At 50.6% G+C, this 18866-nt stretch overlaps 5 protein-coding genes across 18 annotated transcripts; 4 read left to right on the top strand and 1 right to left on the bottom strand.

The window, feature by feature from the left end:
- Positions 1-62: 62 nt before the first annotated feature.
- FOXG_00960 (uncharacterized protein) lies at positions 63-5451 on the top strand. 10 transcript variants are annotated; one of them, XM_018377644.1, is made up of 6 exons: positions 63-652; positions 903-1035; positions 1265-1485; positions 1538-1904; positions 1961-4080; positions 4142-5451. In XM_018377644.1, exons 3-6 carry the CDS (start codon positions 1428-1430, stop codon positions 4345-4347), a joined length of 2751 nt encoding a protein of 916 aa, XP_018233402.1. In that variant the 5' UTR covers positions 63-652; positions 903-1035; positions 1265-1427; the 3' UTR covers positions 4348-5451. The 10 variants fall into 10 exon arrangements, with proteins under 10 accessions (XP_018233402.1, XP_018233401.1, XP_018233399.1 ...); XM_018377643.1 differs by having other exon boundaries at positions 847-1035; XM_018377641.1 differs by having other exon boundaries at positions 63-1035.
- A 2764-nt stretch (positions 5452-8215) lies between these two features.
- On the top strand, positions 8216-11547 carry FOXG_00959 (uncharacterized protein). Its single transcript, XM_018377639.1, has 2 exons — positions 8216-10535; positions 10590-11547. The coding sequence occupies exons 1-2, from the start codon at positions 9673-9675 to the stop codon at positions 11008-11010; spliced, it is 1284 nt and encodes a 427-aa protein (XP_018233397.1). The 5' UTR covers positions 8216-9672; the 3' UTR covers positions 11011-11547.
- A 239-nt stretch (positions 11548-11786) lies between these two features.
- On the bottom strand, positions 11787-15350 carry FOXG_00957 (uncharacterized protein). 2 transcript variants are annotated; one of them, XM_018377633.1, is made up of 2 exons: positions 14955-15350; positions 11787-14898 (listed from the first exon to the last, which is right to left on the bottom strand). In XM_018377633.1, the coding sequence occupies exons 1-2, from the start codon at positions 15267-15269 to the stop codon at positions 14482-14484; spliced, it is 732 nt and encodes a 243-aa protein (XP_018233395.1). In that variant the 5' UTR covers positions 15270-15350; the 3' UTR covers positions 11787-14481. The 2 variants fall into 2 exon arrangements, with proteins under 2 accessions (XP_018233395.1, XP_018233396.1); XM_018377634.1 differs by having other exon boundaries at positions 14973-15337.
- On the top strand, positions 12134-16029 carry FOXG_00958 (uncharacterized protein). 4 transcript variants are annotated; one of them, XM_018377637.1, is made up of 5 exons: positions 12134-12804; positions 12859-13212; positions 13266-15608; positions 15663-15743; positions 15844-16029. In XM_018377637.1, exons 2-3 carry the CDS (start codon positions 12902-12904, stop codon positions 14134-14136), a joined length of 1182 nt encoding a protein of 393 aa, XP_018233393.1. In that variant the 5' UTR covers positions 12134-12804; positions 12859-12901; the 3' UTR covers positions 14137-15608; positions 15663-15743; positions 15844-16029. The 4 variants fall into 4 exon arrangements, with proteins under 4 accessions (XP_018233393.1, XP_018233391.1, XP_018233392.1 ...); XM_018377635.1 differs by having other exon boundaries at positions 15663-16029; XM_018377636.1 differs by having other exon boundaries at positions 13266-15743.
- A 538-nt stretch (positions 16030-16567) lies between these two features.
- FOXG_00956 (tubulin alpha chain) lies at positions 16568-18802 on the top strand. Its single transcript, XM_018377632.1, has 7 exons — positions 16568-16857; positions 16938-16978; positions 17032-17058; positions 17119-17194; positions 17248-17778; positions 17831-18254; positions 18311-18802. Exons 1-7 carry the CDS (start codon positions 16833-16835, stop codon positions 18534-18536), a joined length of 1350 nt encoding a protein of 449 aa, XP_018233390.1. The 5' UTR covers positions 16568-16832; the 3' UTR covers positions 18537-18802.
- The last annotated feature ends 64 nt before the right edge of the window (positions 18803-18866 follow it).

Raw genomic sequence — 18866 nt, 5'->3', positions numbered from 1 at the left:
CTACTAAAACACCCATGGATAACGAATAACCTAAGTTATTGTTAGTAGGATGGATGTCAAAGCTTAGGTTAGGGAAACCACTCACAAGACACAGCTTTCGAGAGCGACCCACAGAATTGTCAACTGTACCTACAGGCATTCAGACACACGACACTGGCCAAACATGACACTCACGACAGTAAAAGGTTAAGCAGGGGACCCATTACCGGGAGGAAAAAGCCTTTCCGCGGCTGTCTGTCCCTGAGCAAACTAAAAGAGAGGGTTCTGGTCCTGCAGAACAGCAACAGAGGAGGCGGCTTACCTGTATACCTTAAGTAAGTACTACCCTTTGACCCTCCATTAAGGTACTGCCACTGTGACCTGACCTCCACTTACTGTGTTGTTCTGTCCTGTACTGTGCCGTCCCCTTAGGTAGGTACCTCGCGGAGTGAAGGTTCAGTCCCCAAGCCTCAACCACCAATTCGACTACCACCAAATCCTCGTCGCTCATCGTCTCGACTCTCCCTTCCAACCACGACTCAAACCCTCCCTTTCCGCATTCGCTCCATGCTCTTATTGCCCATTGCAAGGCAATTTTAACGGCACGCGAGCTGGACGACGCTCTAGATCATTGTATCTGGGTTTTTTTTTCTGTCTCTAGAGACCTCGCGAGGTAAAGCCACTCGAAGCCCCTCGTCTTTAACTTTCTTCGCCCGTTTTCCTGACAGCGTTTTCGTTGGAGCCGCCTTTTCGCTTCTCCTCACACAACTGCTCGGCTTGGCCTCCCTACTATTTCGCTCTCTCTCTTTTTTTTTAATTTTTATTTTTAACTCCCAAGCACACAACGCTCACCGGAATTCTATCTAGTGGATCAGAAACGGCTCTACGTATGAATGTATGCATACAGTTACTAACCTTCTCAGCATTGAGTCAGAAGTGAGCGTTTGGCAAGTTTACTATAGCTTTGGCCTTGGCCCAGCAGACTCAGCCCAGCTCCATAAGGTAGTCACCGTATCGCCCGACTATTGTATTGATCTCCTCAAGCGTTATCGCAAAGTAAGTCGTTGCATTATACCCATCTCTCCCCCTCTACCAAGTCGATTTGGTATTTCCCCTTATCGAGCATCCCCAAACCCCACGATTGTCGTGTAATCCACTGTCGTCACGTCATAGTATCAGGACGTGGCCTCTAATGATACACTGCTGAGCTCTTTTCTCCCTGCCATTTACGTCTGAGCAGAGAGACTTCATAGCCCTTGGAAGGCTAACATCTGCGTCTATTTAGAATCACGAAGTCGCTTCCTGTCCTTCTGCGATCCCAAACGAAACACCCACAATCATCCCACATCGTCACTTGAGCTTCTTTCTGGTTACCTGAATGGTGGCCGAGCTTCGTAAAACTTGACTCTCTTTTAAGAATTTACATAACGACTGGAGCGTTTCTGAATATGCCCGTTCCGAAGAAGGATGGAATAGCTGGTGGGGGGTCTGGGGGCAAACAAAATGGTTTGTTGTGCAGTCTTTTCGAGCAAGAACTATCTAATCCTGGGTGCTATAGGAGGCCGGGCTGCATTCCGAACCGATACTGCCATCTCCAAAAATCGATTCGGTAACGAGCGGGTTCTTCAACCTTGGGTCCCCGATTCGAACGATACCTTCAATGGCGGCCTTGAGAAGTCTAGTGGTAGCGGTAATTGGGATCAGTTCGCCGAGAATGAGAGGCTCTTTGGATTGAAAACCAATTACGATGAGAACTTCTACACTACCGCTATTGATAAGAACCACCCAGAATACAGAGAGAGGATAGCTGCAGCAGACAGGAAGGCGCGCGAAATTGAACGCAGTGCGCCCACTACTGCTCACGTGGCTGAGGAACGTATCATGGACTACGTAGGCGGAGATGATGGGGGTGATGAAGAGGACAAGTAACTATCCCTTTCCCAACCATTTCTTCGTATGGCTAACCATAGTTCTCCTACAGATACAGCGGTGTTCGGCGCCAAGACTTCCCGCCTCTGTCCGCTGGGCGTGAGAACAAGTACACTCCGCCAGCCAAGCGGGCACCCGCGGCTCAATCTAGTGTCAAAGGTGCCCCTATTGACCCTGCAATCATTTCTTCCCAGATCAAAGCACCGCCCAAGAAGCAGGCTCCGCCAGCCCCTGAAGAGTCCAAAGCTCAGTCCTCCGACGCTATCAAGAACGGATCAATGCCGAAAACTGATGCGCAGAAAGCTCCGGCAGAAGTCAAGGTCACAGAGCCCTCGATCAATGACTCAAAGCCTGCTAATGGCAAAGCGGCCGAGACTAAGTCAAGCGATACCGCCAAAGTTGCCCCAGCTCCTGGAAGTCAGGCTGCTCCTGCTCCCAGTGCTACTTCCACAGTCGAACACGATGTGTTAAAAGAATTCAAGACATTTGCTAGCCAGCAACGACAGAACGCCGAGAAGGCTAGAAGCAACAAAGCCAAGCAGGACAAAGAGGTCAAGTTGACAGAGTTAAAGAAGTTTGCCAACTCTTTCAAACTCTCAACCCCAGTCCCTACAGATTTAGTCTCCATCATAGCCAAGGATCCCCTCAAGCAACAAGAAATCCAGGCCAAGGCTATCAAAAATGCCGAAGAGGTGGCCAAGGCCAAGGCTACTGCCGTGACTAAGGAGAAGGTTGCTCCATCAAAAGACTCCCAGGCTAAAACCTCTGGTCAAGGTGCACCAGCTGCGGCTGGTGCATCTGCTCCTCCCAGTGATACCCGAGCAGCCCGTGGTCCTGCCGGTGCTCAGCCTACGCCTGCAGCCGGGGGACAACCTCGCCATCCTGGTGCTCGCCAGCAGTACGCTCAGCAGCCCTATCATGGACAGCAGTATCGAAACAACCGTCCCCATGTGCCTCCACAACAACAAACCGGCACTCTGGCCCAGCGATTACGCAATGTTGAACAACAAAAATACTCTCAACCTCCTGCAACCCATCAGGGACACACTCCTAGTCAGGAAACCCGTGCTCCTCCAACAGGGCCAGCTAGTGGTGTCGAAGCTGGCTATAACCGACGCCTCAGCGGCAACCCTAGCCATATGGGTGCAAAGCTGAACCCGAATAGCCACGAATTCAGGCCCAGCCCGTTCGCGGCTGCCTTCAATCCCAATAGCCACGCCAGTGCAGCCTCGAGTCCTCGATCTGCTGCTAACAATGTCAATTCCTCAGCAAGCAGTGGCGTTTCCGATGGTCAGCTCATCCGCCGTAAGACAAAGGCCATTGATGTCAAGAAATGTTATATACTGTCTCATATCCAGACCTTGACACCCCCTCAAGGGAGAAACTGGGACGAAAACGCCGGCCTGCGCCCTTCCTTCGATACACTGCCCACCTGGCGGCAGCTCCAAGACAATGAGAAGCCCGAGTCAACGATGCATTTGACTTACAAGGAATACTTCGAACGCCAGCCATTTGGCGGTCCTGCGTTGGCTACCCCAAACCCTCAACATGTTGTTCCTCAGATTCCACATCAACATCAACTACCATTCCACCTCCAGCAGGGCGCGCACAACATGGCTCCTAGGGGCTCGCCTCATATGCCTCCCATGCAGATGCACACACCTCAGCATGGTCATGTTCCCCATCCGCCATATGGAAACGACGATCACCGCATGATGCACTCAAACTCGGCTCAGTCTTTTGCTTCACCCCGCCTCAGCAACGTGCCTGTAGCTTACAATTCTCCGCAAGTACCATACAACCAGGCAGTATTCATGGGACCTGGCACGCCTCAGATGAATCAGTTCCGCAATTTCTCTAACAATCATCAATATATGGCTCCTCAGCAGGGTCAGATGGGTGGCCCGATGATGATGCCGCAGCAGTTTATACCTGGACCTCAAGGAATGGTTCCTGGCCCGCAGATGATGTATCCTGGAGGACACCCGCAATTCATGCCCCCTTCTGGACCTCAGCCAGTCCCTGGTGTTAATGGCTATCCCAGCCCTGGTCGTCCCGCGGCGCCGATGATGGCGCATCAGGGGTCACAACAAGGACAGCCCATGTATGGAATGAGCCCCAACGTGCAGTACAACCAGCCTGTTTTTAACCCAGGCCAGCAAGGCGGTCCAAGTAAGTCATACTGACACCCATCGCCACGCAGAGAATTAACAAGCGACTAACGCCAGTGTAGTGAGGGGCGGGTATAGTAGCCCTGTGCCTCAACACTTTGGCACGAGTCCACAGCAGGGCCACCAGTATAGCGGGCAGCACCGAGGTGGCAGTAACTATAGCAAGGGATATGGCGGCCAAGGAACGCACCAGACGCCCCAAGCTAACCACGCGGTGCCTGCCGCCAGCCACCCTCGACCTTCAGAGGCTTCAGAGGAAGCCAAATAAAATCTGAAACTCAGCATTGGGTTTCCTCTTCGCCCTCACATAAAATAAAGTGCAGCACTTAGCATGACCTTTCTGGGCGGCAGCCTCACCGAGATAGACCTTAACGCACTTATCTCGGAGCCTGAGCTCTTTCAAGACAACAGTGTGTGAATCATTGCATACGAGTTTCAGTATAGGAATTTCGTGCGACCTCGCACGACAAAGCTTAGATGAAAGGGGGCCTAAGCCTCGGATGGCCTAAGTACTTGGGCTAGCAAATACATCATTGGGTTAATGGACGGTGCAGCTCGGTGGATGGTGTCAGCTGTGGAAGAGATGAAACGACATTGATATTGTCCATCTGTTATCATGTTGATTGGATGGCAATGGGGTTGGCAATGCTGTTTGGTTGTACCTTGGCAACAGTGGACAAATGGGGCGTCGGAGTGCCCGTCTCTGTTCTCAGTGCTTCCCCGAGCGGACAAGCATTGAGGAAGCGTAGTCGAACAGGCTGGGCCGGTAGCCTCGTAAACTTGGGTGCGGGGACACCAACACCAAACATCTGGACTGGCAACCCTCGAAACCTGAGAGGCGACCTGGGCGGTGGTAGGTGAGGCCTAAGGGTGGTTTTCTATCGCCCAAGTGAGAACGGACGTTTAGTAGGGGAATGACTCGGTGCAAATCCGGTTTTAGGCAAAACCCAGAGCTAACTGCAATGCCACCATTGAGAGTGTTCCGGTGGTTGCTGAATAGTTTATGCCTTCAAATCTTTGACAGTGTTTGCTAATAGCAGTGACAAATGGGGCAGCTAAGGAATCAGAGTGTGGTCTGGTTGTGAGGAAAGGGGTCGAGCAGTCGAGTTGACAAGATCAAGCGACGCGACGCAAAGGCATTCACCCATCAACCATTGTCTTACCATCTACAACGCAGCACAAGTAGCCAGATGATAAAATGAGACAAAGGACTATGTCCATGTTGGTTTCACCTGTACAAGCAGCTTGAAGATGTGTGCGATAGTGACTGTTTATTTACCCACCAAGCTGGACATTAACAACTGTAATTGTAGAGGGATACTTTGTATGCTAGCAGTTGAACGACTTCTCAATTACATTGAATCTTAAGGACCGTTGCTATTGAACAATATATGCAATGGCAGTGCATGAGGAATGACTAGGTACCTAGGTGGGTATTGGCATTGACAATCATGAGGTTCCAATATCGTAGCTTGTCAGTGTCCAAGACGACGTTCGATATGCGGTCTCGTGGCAGAGAGGAGGGAGGTCGATATCTTAAAAGAGGTACGGATACAAGGGTACTTAACCTGGGGTCTTGCACCAAGTTACCGCCAATGGAAGAAATGGAAGGTACGAACAGGTACCTACCTGCCTTAGCTAGGAGGCAGTGGAGGGTGAGGTCAGTACTTCTAATACCTCGGCTATTTACAGTTCATCAACATGATATTACAGTTCTCACATGCATACACGCGCGGCTGGGCTAGTGGGAACCCACGCCATTCGTCACCCTGGCGAGTTTTCAAACACAGCAGGGGCATGTTAAAACAGGGGACGGGGCAAAGAACACGGCTGAACATTTCCGGACAACGCCGATGTGAGTAAGGTAAGTACCAAGATTAATGAGAGAAGGAACACGTCAAGTCAGCTCAAATGTTACCTGGGTGAGAGAATAAGAACGATCTAACACGGATGACAGCCGATGGTTTTAACGTCAACATTTCGCAGTTGACTTTGTATGGGCTTGAGAGTGCTAAGCCTTGAATACTAAACTTACGTCTCGGTTACTTTGGGTTAGTACCCTACAGCAATACCTATGCTAGAATGAAGTAATTACATAGCCTGACAGTGGCCTAGATCTATCTCGCCGAGATGTGGAAATGGCTTATTAAATGAATAGCCTGATAGTGTACCTGTCAGGCTTTCTTGAGCTTCCTTCTCTTTATTTCCGCCTTCTATTTAGAGTTCATCTTTATTATTCCAAACGCTATGGCCAGTGACCGCAACGTTGCATTTCCATCCTTCCCTGTCTCAAGAGCGGTTAAGGCGTTGATGGAGTTTATTAACTGTCCATTCAGCCGTTGAAGGCTTGGAAATGCGGGTCCCCCCAGTAGACGATCATCAACAACAGACCCTGCCTTACCGGGGGAATAACAAATCGGCTTTACCTGGTTGACAAGAAAAGGCTCGAATCGCTGGGAATGATCATGGATGGGCCATGGTTCAATATCGGGTTTCTGAGTCAAACCCCCGCAATTTGCGTAAGCACAGCGCATACATTCATATGACGATGTGATGTGATGTGTTGCTGTACTTTAGACTACCTATGATTGATTGATTGGATTGGCAAGAGCATGCAGTGTCAACAACATCCGCTGGTAACCTATACAGGGTAGATGCAGAACATCGAATTGCTTGACGGTTGGACTCTATTTACCTTGGGCAGGTAACGCAATGGAACATTTATGATATTGAATCACAGTTCGAAGGGGGCTACACCGCTCTCGTTTTTTCAATACCCCCTGTCACATGGCATTATGAATAAATGGTTGTGTACTTTGAACTCACTTGTCATTCAGTGTCCCCAAGCTGTTGTGTGCCTACAGGCCAAGCATATCCGGCACTTCGAACAATGTCTCACGTGCTCTACCCAAAGATATGTGGTTTTGGACCCTTGGAACCGATTCTCTAGAATTGCATTGGAGATGAAAGGGGCCATCGCTATTACAAATTTTCACGTGAAGTCATGTCAGATTTGACTTGACCTGCTCGAATCGCGATAACCCAAGTTTCGGGTTCAGAACCTTTGACAGTTTTAAATTGTTCTGTTACGTGTATTTGTTTACGAATTAATCACGAGTATCCCCAACAGGCAAGTCATTAGTAGTAACTTGATCCTATTGATAATCGTAAATCTCAGGTGCATGATGTTACTTATTTTTTGCTTCAGTTAGAAGAAAGGCAAATTTCATCTCAGGTGAAAGGATTATCGTTGCCCGATCTGACTCCCCTGAAGCCATTGCAGATGGCGCGTTTCACTCAGGTACCAGCCCAATCAATGCATTTCTAGGCCGCGGGTGGCTTTCAAAGCGACAGGGTAGGTTTTAAAATATGATTGGCTGAGGCGACCCTAGACCGTCACCTAGGCTTGCTTCATCCTTTGACCCTTGTTTGCCCTTTGACCAAAAAAGAAGTGCGGAACTCGGGCCTTCAACCAAAGTGAAAGGTGAACCAATCCTTGCGATTTGACGACTTACACCCGTGACAGAGTATGCCTCTAGTGTACATAGATGTGCTGAAAGGATCACATTCGTTCCATCCGAAGGCGAGACGGGTATTTCGGCGAAGATGGGCATAAAGAAGGATCGAAACAACGAAACAACAGGGGACGTGACTATAAACAGACCAATATTGGGTGGCAACAAAGGCGAGCAACAAACGGGCCGCGTCAGGTCTCACATCATGTAGCCCGGCGCATGGCAGGCAAACACGGCATAAGAGATCTACGAAGCAAGCAGCACGTGCAAGAGTGCCATTGTTGAAGATGAGGTATGTGTTACGAGATGAAAAGCAGACGTTTAATTAGAGCACATGATGTATTCATAGAGAAAGCAAGACATTTAATAACAGAGAAAGAAAGAAAAGGGCTAGACCAACAACTCGTGTATCAGGTGTCGCTTGTCCCTTGTCCAGTAGATATCTGTCTAAACGCTTAAGAGGCTTAGTTAGAGACTTCTATTGAGTATTGAGCATGATAATGAAAGAGTCTGTGCCTGCGAGAGCAAGGGCATGTGGGGAAGAGATCGGTTTCGAATTCTTGGCCCGGCGCCTCTGTCCAGGGGTACCACTTTTCTTTTCAACATCAACGCAGGTAGGTACACAGAGAACAATGGCATGAGATCCATGTAACTTACGATAGCGATAGAAAGAAACGGAAATGATTTATGGGTATTGGGTATCAGAAGTACCATGACGTGACTACTGAATAGGTAGGTACCTAGGTAAGAGAATCCTCTGCTTGCCATTAGGCGCCGGCTCCCAAGGGGGTCTCCAGACACATGCGACATAGACGCCCACAGTCGAGACGCTTCCACCGCCAGTCGCTTCGCTCCCCGAAAATTGTTCCTGGCGAGTCAAGGGAATAACGTCGATCCTAAGGGACCCTCCCGCCTCTTGATGGCACTTACTTCCGGGCTGTGTAGTTGGGTGTTCATGCTCTGTGGAGTTGGAGGCCCTGGCTCTGCGAGTCTGCAAGGGGTAAAGACGAACAACGAGAGCGACTAATTCGCTCGACCTTTGCCGCTCCGCGATTCAGGACAGGGAATCAGGAGACCATTGGTTTGGATTAGTTAGTCAACTACTGTCAAGGGTCCGTCCGGTTATTGACTCTGCTCTATGCTGTGCTGTGCTGTGCGGTGTCTTGGCTTAGAGGCAGCCGAAACGAAACGACTGAAACATTCTGACCTGCCAGACCTGGTGGGTAAAGGAAAGTGGTTGTGATCGTACGGAGTACTACATAAGAGGTCCTCCCCAACCTCCAAAATCCGCTTTCTTTCTTTTCATCTGCAGCAACGCTCAGGATTCTATCTCTAGACGGTCCCTTTTTGACTTCTTTCTTCTTCACTTCTTCTTCTTCTTGACACTCCCTTGACGGGCTGGATACATTCCCTCACAATCAAGAAACTTCCTCTTCACTTCTTCTACCCCAGTCCATCCTGTTTGTAACGGACACTGGAATCTTTTTCTGAACGACAGCTTTCATCAACTCACCGACTGAACAACGTACAAGAACTCGGCCCTTGTGTCACCTGGAGCCTCCCGTCCGACGCCGTCGACCTGTTCGAGAAAACAAGATCGCTTCACCCATCTGTGCCCGCCACTGCTCGTCACTCCTGGTGTACAGTCACTGTTGTTTTCTCTCTTCAATACAGTAACAAATATTCTTCACCTTGCTCGTGTTGGGATCTTATTGTTCCTCATCACTTTCTTTCCTTTACCAACGTTGTTGTTCAATTACCCACAATCCTTTGATTCACTGTTCGACCACCGAACAATAACGACTGTAACAGAACCCGCACCCGTGGTTCGCCATTCGTTATCAGTTCACTTGAACAACGAACAGCCCGAAAAATCTCAAAGGACAAGCCAGGCTCTGATATAAAACCGCTTCAATCCTTTCAGAAATCTTTCACCCTGCAAGACTCATCACAAGGATTACTCAAAGCAATCTCTGAGCAACACTCGACAACAACACAATCGTGTCAACAGCAATTTCTTTCCGAGATACCCTCGCACACCACTTTCATTTCTATCACACCTTTTTAACTGCGACAAAATGCATTTCCCGTCTGTCGCTGCGTGCCTCGGTCTGGCTGGTCTAGCCCAGGCACATATGGAGATGATTTACCCTCCCCCCTTCAAGTCAAAATCCAACCCCAATGCTGGTAGCGATGTCGACTACAGCATGACCGCCCCTCTCGACGCAAGCGGCGCCAATTTCCCTTGCAAGGGCTACCACTCCCTCTTTGGTACTAAGGAGGGTGCCTCGGTCGCGGACTGGGCAGCCGGCGGTTCCTACAACATGAGCATCACCGGCGGTGCTAACCACGGTGGTGGTAGTTGCCAGGCTTCCCTCTCCTACGACAAAGGAAAGTCTTGGAAGGTCATCCACTCATACATCGGCAACTGTCCTGGTGCTGGTACCACCACCTTCGACTTCAAGGTCCCCAGCGACGCTCCATCCGGCGAGGCTATCTTCGCCTGGTCGTGGTTCAATCAGATCGGTAATCGTGAGATGTACATGAATTGCGCTGCCGTCACTATTGGTGGTGGCTCCGGCAAGCGAGCAGATGCCATGAGCAACCGTCCTGAGATGTTCGTTGCTAACGTCGGAAATGGCTGCACTACCGAGGAGTCGTCCGATCTCGAATTCCCCGATCCTGGTCCCGATGTGAGCAACGACTCCCAGAAGACTGCTGGCCCCAAGGGTACTTGTGGTAAGGCAGGATCTGGTAGTGGCTCCGGCTCCGGTGATGGTAACAACGGTGCTGTTCCTAGCACTCCCGCTGACGGCTCCGCTGGCGGCAACAACGGTGCTGCTCCAAGTGCTCCTGCTGCCCCTACTCAAACTCAGCCTGCTGCTCAACCTTCAGCCCCTGCCGCTCAGCCATCAGCTCCAGCTGCCGGCGCCCCTTCAGCGTATGTACCCTCTCTCTCTTCTATTGGTAATGCCCCTGACTCACAAACTCATAGTCCTGGTGGTGTTTTCGTCACCGTCTCTCAGCCTGCTGAGGCTACTGGTGCCCCTGCTCCTTCAGCTCCCGCCGCAACCAGCACTCTCTTGACCATGACCAAACCTGCTCCCGGAACTGGCGGTCAGCCTGTTCCTACCAGTGTTGGTAGCCCTGAGCCTGCTCCTACCACCCCCACTGCTCCTGGTACTGGTGCAGGTGAGGGTGGCTCTGGCTCCGGTTCTGAAGAGACTGCTGGTACTGCATGCAGTGATGAGGGCGCCTGGAACTGCATTGGTGGAACCAAGTACCAGCGTTGCGCTTCCGGTCGCTGGTCTGTTGTTCAATCTATGGCCGCTGGCACAACCTGCTCTGGCAATAAGAGCTCGGCTATGGCCTTTGGTTTCGGTCGCCGACTCGCCATTCGAGGTCGCCAGGTCTAAGGCTATCTTGAACTAGAGCTGAGCTGCAATTCGGAATGTCAAGAGGAAGGAGAGCAAAATAGACCAGCATATACCTTGCTTGACGTTCTGGAAGAGTGGATGGAAGGGTTTGGGAGTTTTTATCTTCATGTACAATAACTGGAATAGGAATCAGACTCATGGATCTTTCAAAACACTTATTTCGACATGGCTGTGATTGTTAATTGTAGAATATGGCTCATCGCATGAAAGACCTGATAAGGAAATAATTAAAGCATACAGCTCAATGCACTCTTTGTCAAGTACTCGGAGTAGTCCTACTCAGACTTGTGGGACGGTGATTCCGGATAATACTATGTAGTGGGGAGAGCAATGACGATAAAACAGTACGGTATGCTTTACTACCCTAGCCTAACCTGGGTCGGCCAATGTGTGTGTTGGGGGTTGTATGGACTTCGTCGGATAGGAAGAGGCCGCCTACGACACGTAAACATAAACGATCATTTGGTAGCAGATCGTGGAGGTTGGAGACCACTTCTGGTGTGTTGTGTTGTTGCGAGAGGAGGGGCTGTGGTGCCTACGTAGGTACTAACGTTAGGTGAAGCATGCTATCCAGCATGACGCCAAAAAGAGCAACATGCACAGTATGATATGAACTGGTGTGAAAGGTTGTGATTGGTTAACTATATCGTTAGACATTCGTCAGCACCAAGACTGGCGCTTATCAGACAGTATATATACAGTACTCATTAAGGGTAGGTTTTTGTCTGGAACCCAAGCCTAACCTGGGCTGCTGGCGGGGCTGTGCTTGGTCCATACCTTAGTACCTCAGAAGCCCAGTGGAGTCTTTTGGATGGTGAGATGAAGCTATTGAGAGTTCAGGAGTACATATCTGAATTGATTATCCAGAGCCCGATAGTAGAGGTTGTGGACCTGACTATCCGTACGAAATTTGGTGTCCTGGTTGAAGACACTGGACCAAGTTGTTGGAATTAGTGAGCCGGTTTAGTTGGATACTCACTTCTGGAGACGCCTGATCTAGCCGCTGGGTAGGTACCTCTCGAATGGATGGAACCCAGCATAACAACCCAAAGTGGGCTTTTCCCTTGCTGAGGGTCCCTTCCCATCAATCGATCCTGGGCGGCGAAAGAGAGCCTGGAGCCCCTCCTCCAGCTTAGCCCAGTCAAGCCAAGCCTGCCTTATTAACCTCCACCACCCAGGGTTAGTTTAGAGGCGACACCATCTAAACCTCACCTCGTCTCTGTCTTGTTCCCGCCTCTTGTATTTTACACTCTTCATGACTGCGGCCCTTCTCGTTCAGTGACGGACTTCCGTCTTCAACCACTCCTTCTCCCTCACCACGCGACAATTTATTCATCCTTTGCCTACCTTATCTGCGACCTCTCCATTTGCGACATCTCCCCGCCTCGACCGCTACATACAATATCTTTACCTACCTATACCGTATCTCGAACATGACGGGCCCTGCCTCTCCTCAGGCCGAAGGCCCCACGTTTGCTCCTCCCCCGCTGCCCGCGGGCTGGATTGCTCAATGGGATGGCACAAGCAAGAAATATTATTATGTACAACTGTCGACCGGTGTTTCGCAGTGGGAGGTTCCTACTGAACCAGCCAAAACGGGAAATACTCCAGCTCCCCAGGGCGAACATCCTTACGGCGCTCCCAAACGTTCGGAACTCATCACGCATCCTGATGGATCGCAAACTGTGCGCCATGCAGATGGTACCATGGAACCAATTATGCCGGACGGCACCCGAGGTGTAGATGGTCCCTCTGGTGAACGGGGGTCTTGGAGTATGTCGTCTTGGCATTTCTCGATAGTGTTGAATTATGCTAACAGCCTGTCAGAGCATGGCTATGAACGCTTTGCTCGGCGGAAAGAACTCTGGTCATGGTGGTAGCAGCAGCGGTGGCCACAGCTCCAGTCCATTGGGCAATCTCGGCGGTCTTGCAAACCAGTTCCTCGGCGGCGGCCATGGTGGTAGTGGCGGCAGCAATGGAGGAAACAAGCCCTCGGGCGCAGGAAAGCTCGTTGGGCAACTGGCGTCGAGCTTTATGCACTCGGCTAGTCAGGAGAAGCCTCCTGCCCCCCAAAATTACCATGGTAATTCCAACCAGAGCTCAAGCCATCATCAGGGAGGCCTCGCCGGGCAGCTTATGGGTGGTGTTGCAACTATGTTTGGCGGCAAACACGGCAGCAGTGTATGTTCACAACAGCAGCGTGCGCCGTTCGCGCAAGACTAATCAGGCGATAGGGACAAAACTCCAACTTTGGCTATAGTTCTGGGCAACAGCCGCAGCCAGCAGCAGGGGAGGTGGTGGAACGTACTCTGGCGAGGTACCAACCTACAATCCTACGGGCTCAGCTCCCGCGGGCGCTTCAGCGCCCCCCCGCGCCCGGTGGTGCATTCCTATGGCTCTCCATCCCCGAACCAGCATCAACAGCATGGCTCGAACCAACAGTACGGTTCTCAACACCAACCTAGTCAGAATCAGACATACGGATCGCAGCAGCAGCCAGGTTCTCATCAGCCTTTCAACTCGCATCAGCAACAGCCTGGCGGAAACCAGCAGTATGGTGGTCAGCAACACTCTGAGCCAGGCCAGCAGTACAGCGCGCATCAGCAACAGCCCGGTCAGAATGGCCCTTATGGAAGTCATCAGCAGCAGCCTGGCTCGAACCAGCAGTACGGAGGCAACTCTTCTTTCGGTGGGAGCCCTCATGGTTCTTCGAACAACTCGTTCCCTCCTCCTCCCCCAGGAGGCCCTCCCCAGCATGGACAAAATGCACAACAGGGACAACAATACTTTCCTCCACCCCCTGGACAACAGCCACATCAACCGTCTTCTGGTACAGGCTTTCCTGATGTTCAAGCGCACGGCGGCCACTTTGGCGGCCCGTCTGATCAACATGCTCAGCAGTCACAGGGCTATAGTGCACCACCGCCAAGCTCAGGCAATCAGAACTTTCCTCCTCCTCCACCCGGAGCCCCTCCTGGAGGATATAACCCTTCCTATAACGCAAGCCAGGGGAACCAGCAGTCTTACGGTGGCCAGTCGCAATTCAACAGTGGCGCTCCTCCTGTGCCTCATGGTTCCCACCCTCAGTATGGAGGAGCTTACTGAGAGACTGCAATGAACCTGTACGGAACAACTGCAGTATTTATGCCACCCTTTTGAGTTGTCGACCACCTGAATCGTTTTGGTACGAGACCGCAAGAATATCCCAAGCCGAAGAAATTTACAGCTCTCCTGTCACATCCGACACTTGGATGCTCGATATGAAAGTGTTTTTCGATGAAGATGTGTGTCGAAACGAGTATAGATATCGAAGCTCTTGAGAGGGCCAGGGAGAGTGACATGAAGTTGGAGAAGTTACGAGCAATATGATTAACGTAGATAGTAGAACGCATTCCACCAAGCCCCTTTTTTAGCATCTAGAGTCGAGAGCCCGATGGTGCCAACACCCCGTTAATTCTGTTTCTTGTTTGCGCCATCGATTGTGACTGCAATTGTCTGTAACTTAGAGGCGATAGATCTGGACACAAACCAAGCCACCGCGCCGACAAGAACAAGATAGCCAGCTGCTGGGACTAGAGAACGGGGGACGATACCATAAAGATAGGGGTCGAGGATGAGATCTACGTGTACAGGTGGGGGATCCTTCATAAGAGCCGCGTCGTCCGTAAAGTAGTCAGCAGATGCCTTGATCTGTAGCAGAAGAATGGAAGCCTCGCGCTCCCTGCCTTCAGTTTGAGTTGACTCTTCTGTCAGCCTAGCTTCTTGATCTTGGCGAGAAAATGAGTAGCTGGCAAGTGACTGAATCAGCTCTGGTGTCTGCCACACGGTGTCCAGCTCGTATACACCCAAGTCAAACCCAGTTGGTTGCTGGCGGCGCACACGAATTAGCTTGCTTTCTCTACGTAAATCTCGCGTTGACTTACGACCGCAGCCCAACATACACGAAACTCATACCGCTGGCCTTGGTTTAGTTTATCAAGAAGCACCCATGTTGCAACGCCGGAAGCGTAATCCTTTGGCTCAGAGGGAAAGCTGCGGCTGATATGAGTTCGAATACTTGGGGCGTCTGGTGTAAGGATCGGTAGTCTGAGATCACCCAGCGAAGGCTTCTGTTGGGGAATAGGGAGTGATGCAGGAGCTGTGAATATTGTCTTTTCAACATTGGCGACGGCCGTGCTAAGAAGAAACAACAGGCCGCCCAGAGCATATATGGTTTGAGCCCTCCCGAGAGACAGCATATTGGTAATTGAGAGACCTGTGTTTGCCCTCCAACTGTTGTCCTTGCAATGTGTAAGTACTGTTTTCAGGTTGGTACTAACATGTTAAGCTAGGTAGGAACAAAAGCATTAGGTATTGATCAAAAGCGTCACGTGTGTGATGTTGACCAGCTGCCCCACCAGCCAGCCATATCTAACAACTCAATGTTACAGTTTGACTATTATAGACTTACGACTTCCCCATCTTTAGTGTGAAATGGCAATATTCACATATTAACCTGCCATGGCACGATCTGTCATTCTAATACATTCGCAAGTTCATATTGGTACATAGAGGGAAAATGATGTTGAATTGTGGCCGTGCGTACTACTAATCGGTAAAGCTTGGGCCTTTGGGGGTTTGACACATCACAGACCATAATGAAGATCATCGACCGAGCTCGAGCCTGGTGGTGATAACGAACGGCAGTTGCGAGTTTCTCAAGTGACACCTGCGTATGTATCACGACAACCGGCCTACATAGGTATCTAGTACCTAGGTAGCTAGATACTTGTGAACACAACGGAATTGCCCCTTATTAACCATGTCTTGTAGGAACTACTATACCTAAGCTGCTGGTACGGAGTACAAGGCGAACGATAAGGTAACGAGAAGGGAGTTGTGGTTCTGGGTACGTACTGTAGATATCAACAAGGATGTAAACAAATGAACATGGTGCCTGACCAGGATGGCTACTGCAACTATCTTCCAGTGAAGAAATAGAATACTGTGAAAGGACAGAAAACAGGAACAAGAGTGATTGAATTGCTTATGATATTTTCTTTTGTTGAGTTGAGTTAGAGGCTGCTCAAAGTTCAAACACCTGGTATGGATATGAGGTCAATTATAATTAACACAGGCGAAATGAACGCCTCAACAGCCCGAGATGAGATGTCGTTCGACAGTGGTAAATATGGATCCATTGGATCATCGTCTAAGAGAGACACCAATATCTCAACTTGAGTGTGCTGGCGTTGGCAGCCTGGTCCGTGAGATTCAGTGCCAGCCTCTACACGACGACTCCATAACGCTGGACATAATAATTCCTTGTAGCTGCTAATTTTGATGGAGCGGTGAAGCGAAGAACCACAACCACGAACACAGAAACAACGGAGTGGTAGGTGGCCAGAGGGTCCTTTTGGCAACCCCTGGGCCCTGGCAGCTGGCCAACAGGCGCCGGCAACGGAAAACGCCAACAGGGCGTTGCAGGACGCGCTTGCCCCTTTTCAGCCCAGGCACGCCTCGAAATCAAATCAAATCAACAAATCCATAGAAGGTCCAATCCAATCCCAGGGCAGCAAAGACTCCCCTGTCTGCCAAATTTCCCCCACCTCACCTATTTTCTCCCATCCAGTCCACTCCACTCCGCTAACTTATCACCAAACCAAACATTCGCCCTCGCCTTGTCTCCTCTCTTCCCGCTGTAAAAGCCTTGTCTGGCCTGTCCTTTTTTGTCCTCCTCTTTTCTCGTGGTCCCTCTTCTCTGCTCTTGCATTGCATCGACTTCCTCCATCTCATACTTGTAAACACTATCGTCAGCAAACATGCGTGAGGTCATTAGCATCAACGGTAAGCTATTCCTCCCTTTGGCGTTGGGCTTTCACCGCATCTCTGTCTGCTTTGTTGCGATGCTAACTGAGCTATTCTAGTTGGACAGGCTGGTTGCCAAATCGCCAACTCCTGCTGGGAGGTGAGTTTTGTCAATATTTTGTTAATGTAGCTCCTTACTGATTGTTTTCCTAGCTTTACTGCCTCGAGCACGGTATCCAGGTACACAACAACCCCTAAATTTGTCAACAAACGTGACGTCCAAATACTGACCAACTCAAGCCCGATGGTTACCTCACAGAGGAGCGAAAGTCCCAAGACCCCGATCAAGGTTTCAGCACTTTCTTCTCCGAGACTGGTATGGCTTGATCTGGGACTTGACGGTCGTACTGTTCTAACACTCATTTCTAGGTCAGGGCAAGTATGTCCCCCGCGCCATCTACTGTGATTTGGAGCCCAATGTCGTCGACGAGGTCCGCACCGGTGCTTACCGCAACCTTTTCCACCCTGAGATGATGATCACTGGCAAGGAGGATGCCTCAAACAACTACGCCCGTGGTCACTACACCGTTGGAAAGGAGCTCATCGATGGCGTCCTCGACAAGATTCGCCGTGTTGCCGACAACTGTGTTGGCCTCCAGGGCTTCCTCGTGTTCCACTCTTTCGGTGGCGGTACTGGTTCTGGTTTCGGTGCTCTCCTGATGGAGCGCCTGTCGGTCGACTACGGCAAGAAGAGCAAGCTGGAGTTCTGTGTTTATCCCGCGCCTCAGACTGCCACATCCGTTGTCGAGCCATACAACTCCATCCTTACCACACACACCACCCTTGAGCACTCCGACTGCTCTTTCATGGTCGACAATGAGGCCATTTACGATATCTGCCGCCGAAACCTCGGCCTCGAGCGCCCTAACTACGAGAACCTCAACCGTCTCATTGCTCAGGGTATGTTACAGCTGTTGGGCTATGCAGCTGCCAGTTGACTAACAACACATAGTCGTCTCTTCTATCACTGCGTCTTTGCGATTCGATGGATCCCTGAACGTCGACTTGAACGAATTCCAGACCAACCTGGTCCCTTACCCCAGAATCCATTTCCCTCTGGTCGCCTACGCCCCCGTCATCTCCGCTGCTAAGGCTGCCCACGAAGCCAACTCCGTCCAAGAGATGACAATGTCTTGCTTCGAGCCCAACAACCAGATGGTCAAGTGTGACCCCCGTCACGGCAAGTATATGGCTACCTGTTTGCTGTACCGTGGTGACGTCGTTCCCAACGACGCCCATGCTGCTGTTGCTACACTGAAGACCAAGCGAACTATCCAGTTCGTCGATTGGTGCCCCACTGGTTTCAAGCTTGGTATCTGCTACCAGGCCCCCGAGAATGTGCCTAACGGTGACCTCGCCAAGGTCAGCCGCGCTGTGTAAGTCGATTCCTTATCATTTAACGAATGGAACGAAAGAATTAACGCCAAAACAGCTGCATGCTCTCTAATACTACCGCCATCGCCGAGGCATGGTCTTCACTTTCTCTCAAGTTCGATCTCATGCACTCCAAGCGTGCCTTTGTCCACTGGTACGTGGGTGAAGGTATGGAGGAAGGCGAGTTCTCCGAGGCTCGCGAGGATCTTGCTGCCCTGGAGCGCGATTACGAGGAGGTCGCCACCGACTCCATGGGTGAGGAGGAGCTCGAGGCTGAGTACTAAGCGGTTACGGATGCGATTACTGGAATACCGACTTGTACCCAGTTTTAGCCTGTCAACGATAAAGAGGTGTATTTTCTTATTTTCACAAAGGTCAAGCCAAAACGAATTTTAATGTCAAAAAGGACCAAAATCTGTACATGGTTTGGCTGCCTCTCTGCAGCTTCCATGTCTGAGCCGTCGGCATTATGTGAGGCAGCACTGTAGTTGCGAGTATTGTAGTTGTAATAATGCAAGATACCTCTCCTTACAACAAAATTATCCGCCAGCTATTGAAGTCCTCGAATGTCATGGAAGTTTAAACAATGCGGGGAACAACGGGTTTAGAAAGCC

This window comes from Fusarium oxysporum, chromosome 1, assembly GCF_000149955.1.
Source record: "Fusarium oxysporum f. sp. lycopersici 4287 chromosome 1, whole genome shotgun sequence".
In the NCBI taxonomy this organism is placed as follows: Eukaryota; Fungi; Ascomycota; class Sordariomycetes; order Hypocreales; family Nectriaceae; genus Fusarium; species Fusarium oxysporum.
This window is presented reverse-complemented; position numbering and strand designations above follow the sequence as displayed.

Coding starts and splice junctions, on each gene's coding strand:
- FOXG_00959 (XM_018377639.1), top strand. CDS start 9,673: ATGCATTTCCCGTCTGTCGCTGCGTGCCTCGGTCTGGCTGGTCTAGCC. Junction 10,536..10,589: donor GCTGCCGGCGCCCCTTCAGC/GTATGTACCCTC, acceptor ACAAACTCATAG/TCCTGGTGGTGTTTTCGTCA.
- FOXG_00958 (XM_018377637.1), top strand. CDS start 12,902: ATGGTGGTAGCAGCAGCGGTGGCCACAGCTCCAGTCCATTGGGCAATC. Junction 13,213..13,265: donor GCGGCAAACACGGCAGCAGT/GTATGTTCACAA, acceptor ATCAGGCGATAG/GGACAAAACTCCAACTTTGG.
- FOXG_00956 (XM_018377632.1), top strand. CDS start 16,833: ATGCGTGAGGTCATTAGCATCAACG. Junction 16,858..16,937: donor TGAGGTCATTAGCATCAACG/GTAAGCTATTCC, acceptor GAGCTATTCTAG/TTGGACAGGCTGGTTGCCAA. Junction 17,059..17,118: donor GCCTCGAGCACGGTATCCAG/GTACACAACAAC, acceptor GACCAACTCAAG/CCCGATGGTTACCTCACAGA.
- FOXG_00957 (XM_018377633.1), bottom strand. CDS start 15,269: ATGCTGTCTCTCGGGAGGGCTCAAACCATATATGCTCTGGGCGGCCTG. Junction 14,899..14,954: donor GTGTATGTTGGGCTGCGGTC/GTAAGTCAACGC, acceptor GTGCGCCGCCAG/CAACCAACTGGGTTTGACTT.
- FOXG_00960 (XM_018377644.1), top strand. CDS start 1,428: ATGCCCGTTCCGAAGAAGGATGGAATAGCTGGTGGGGGGTCTGGGGGC. Junction 1,486..1,537: donor GTCTGGGGGCAAACAAAATG/GTTTGTTGTGCA, acceptor TGGGTGCTATAG/GAGGCCGGGCTGCATTCCGA. Junction 1,905..1,960: donor GGGGGTGATGAAGAGGACAA/GTAACTATCCCT, acceptor GTTCTCCTACAG/ATACAGCGGTGTTCGGCGCC.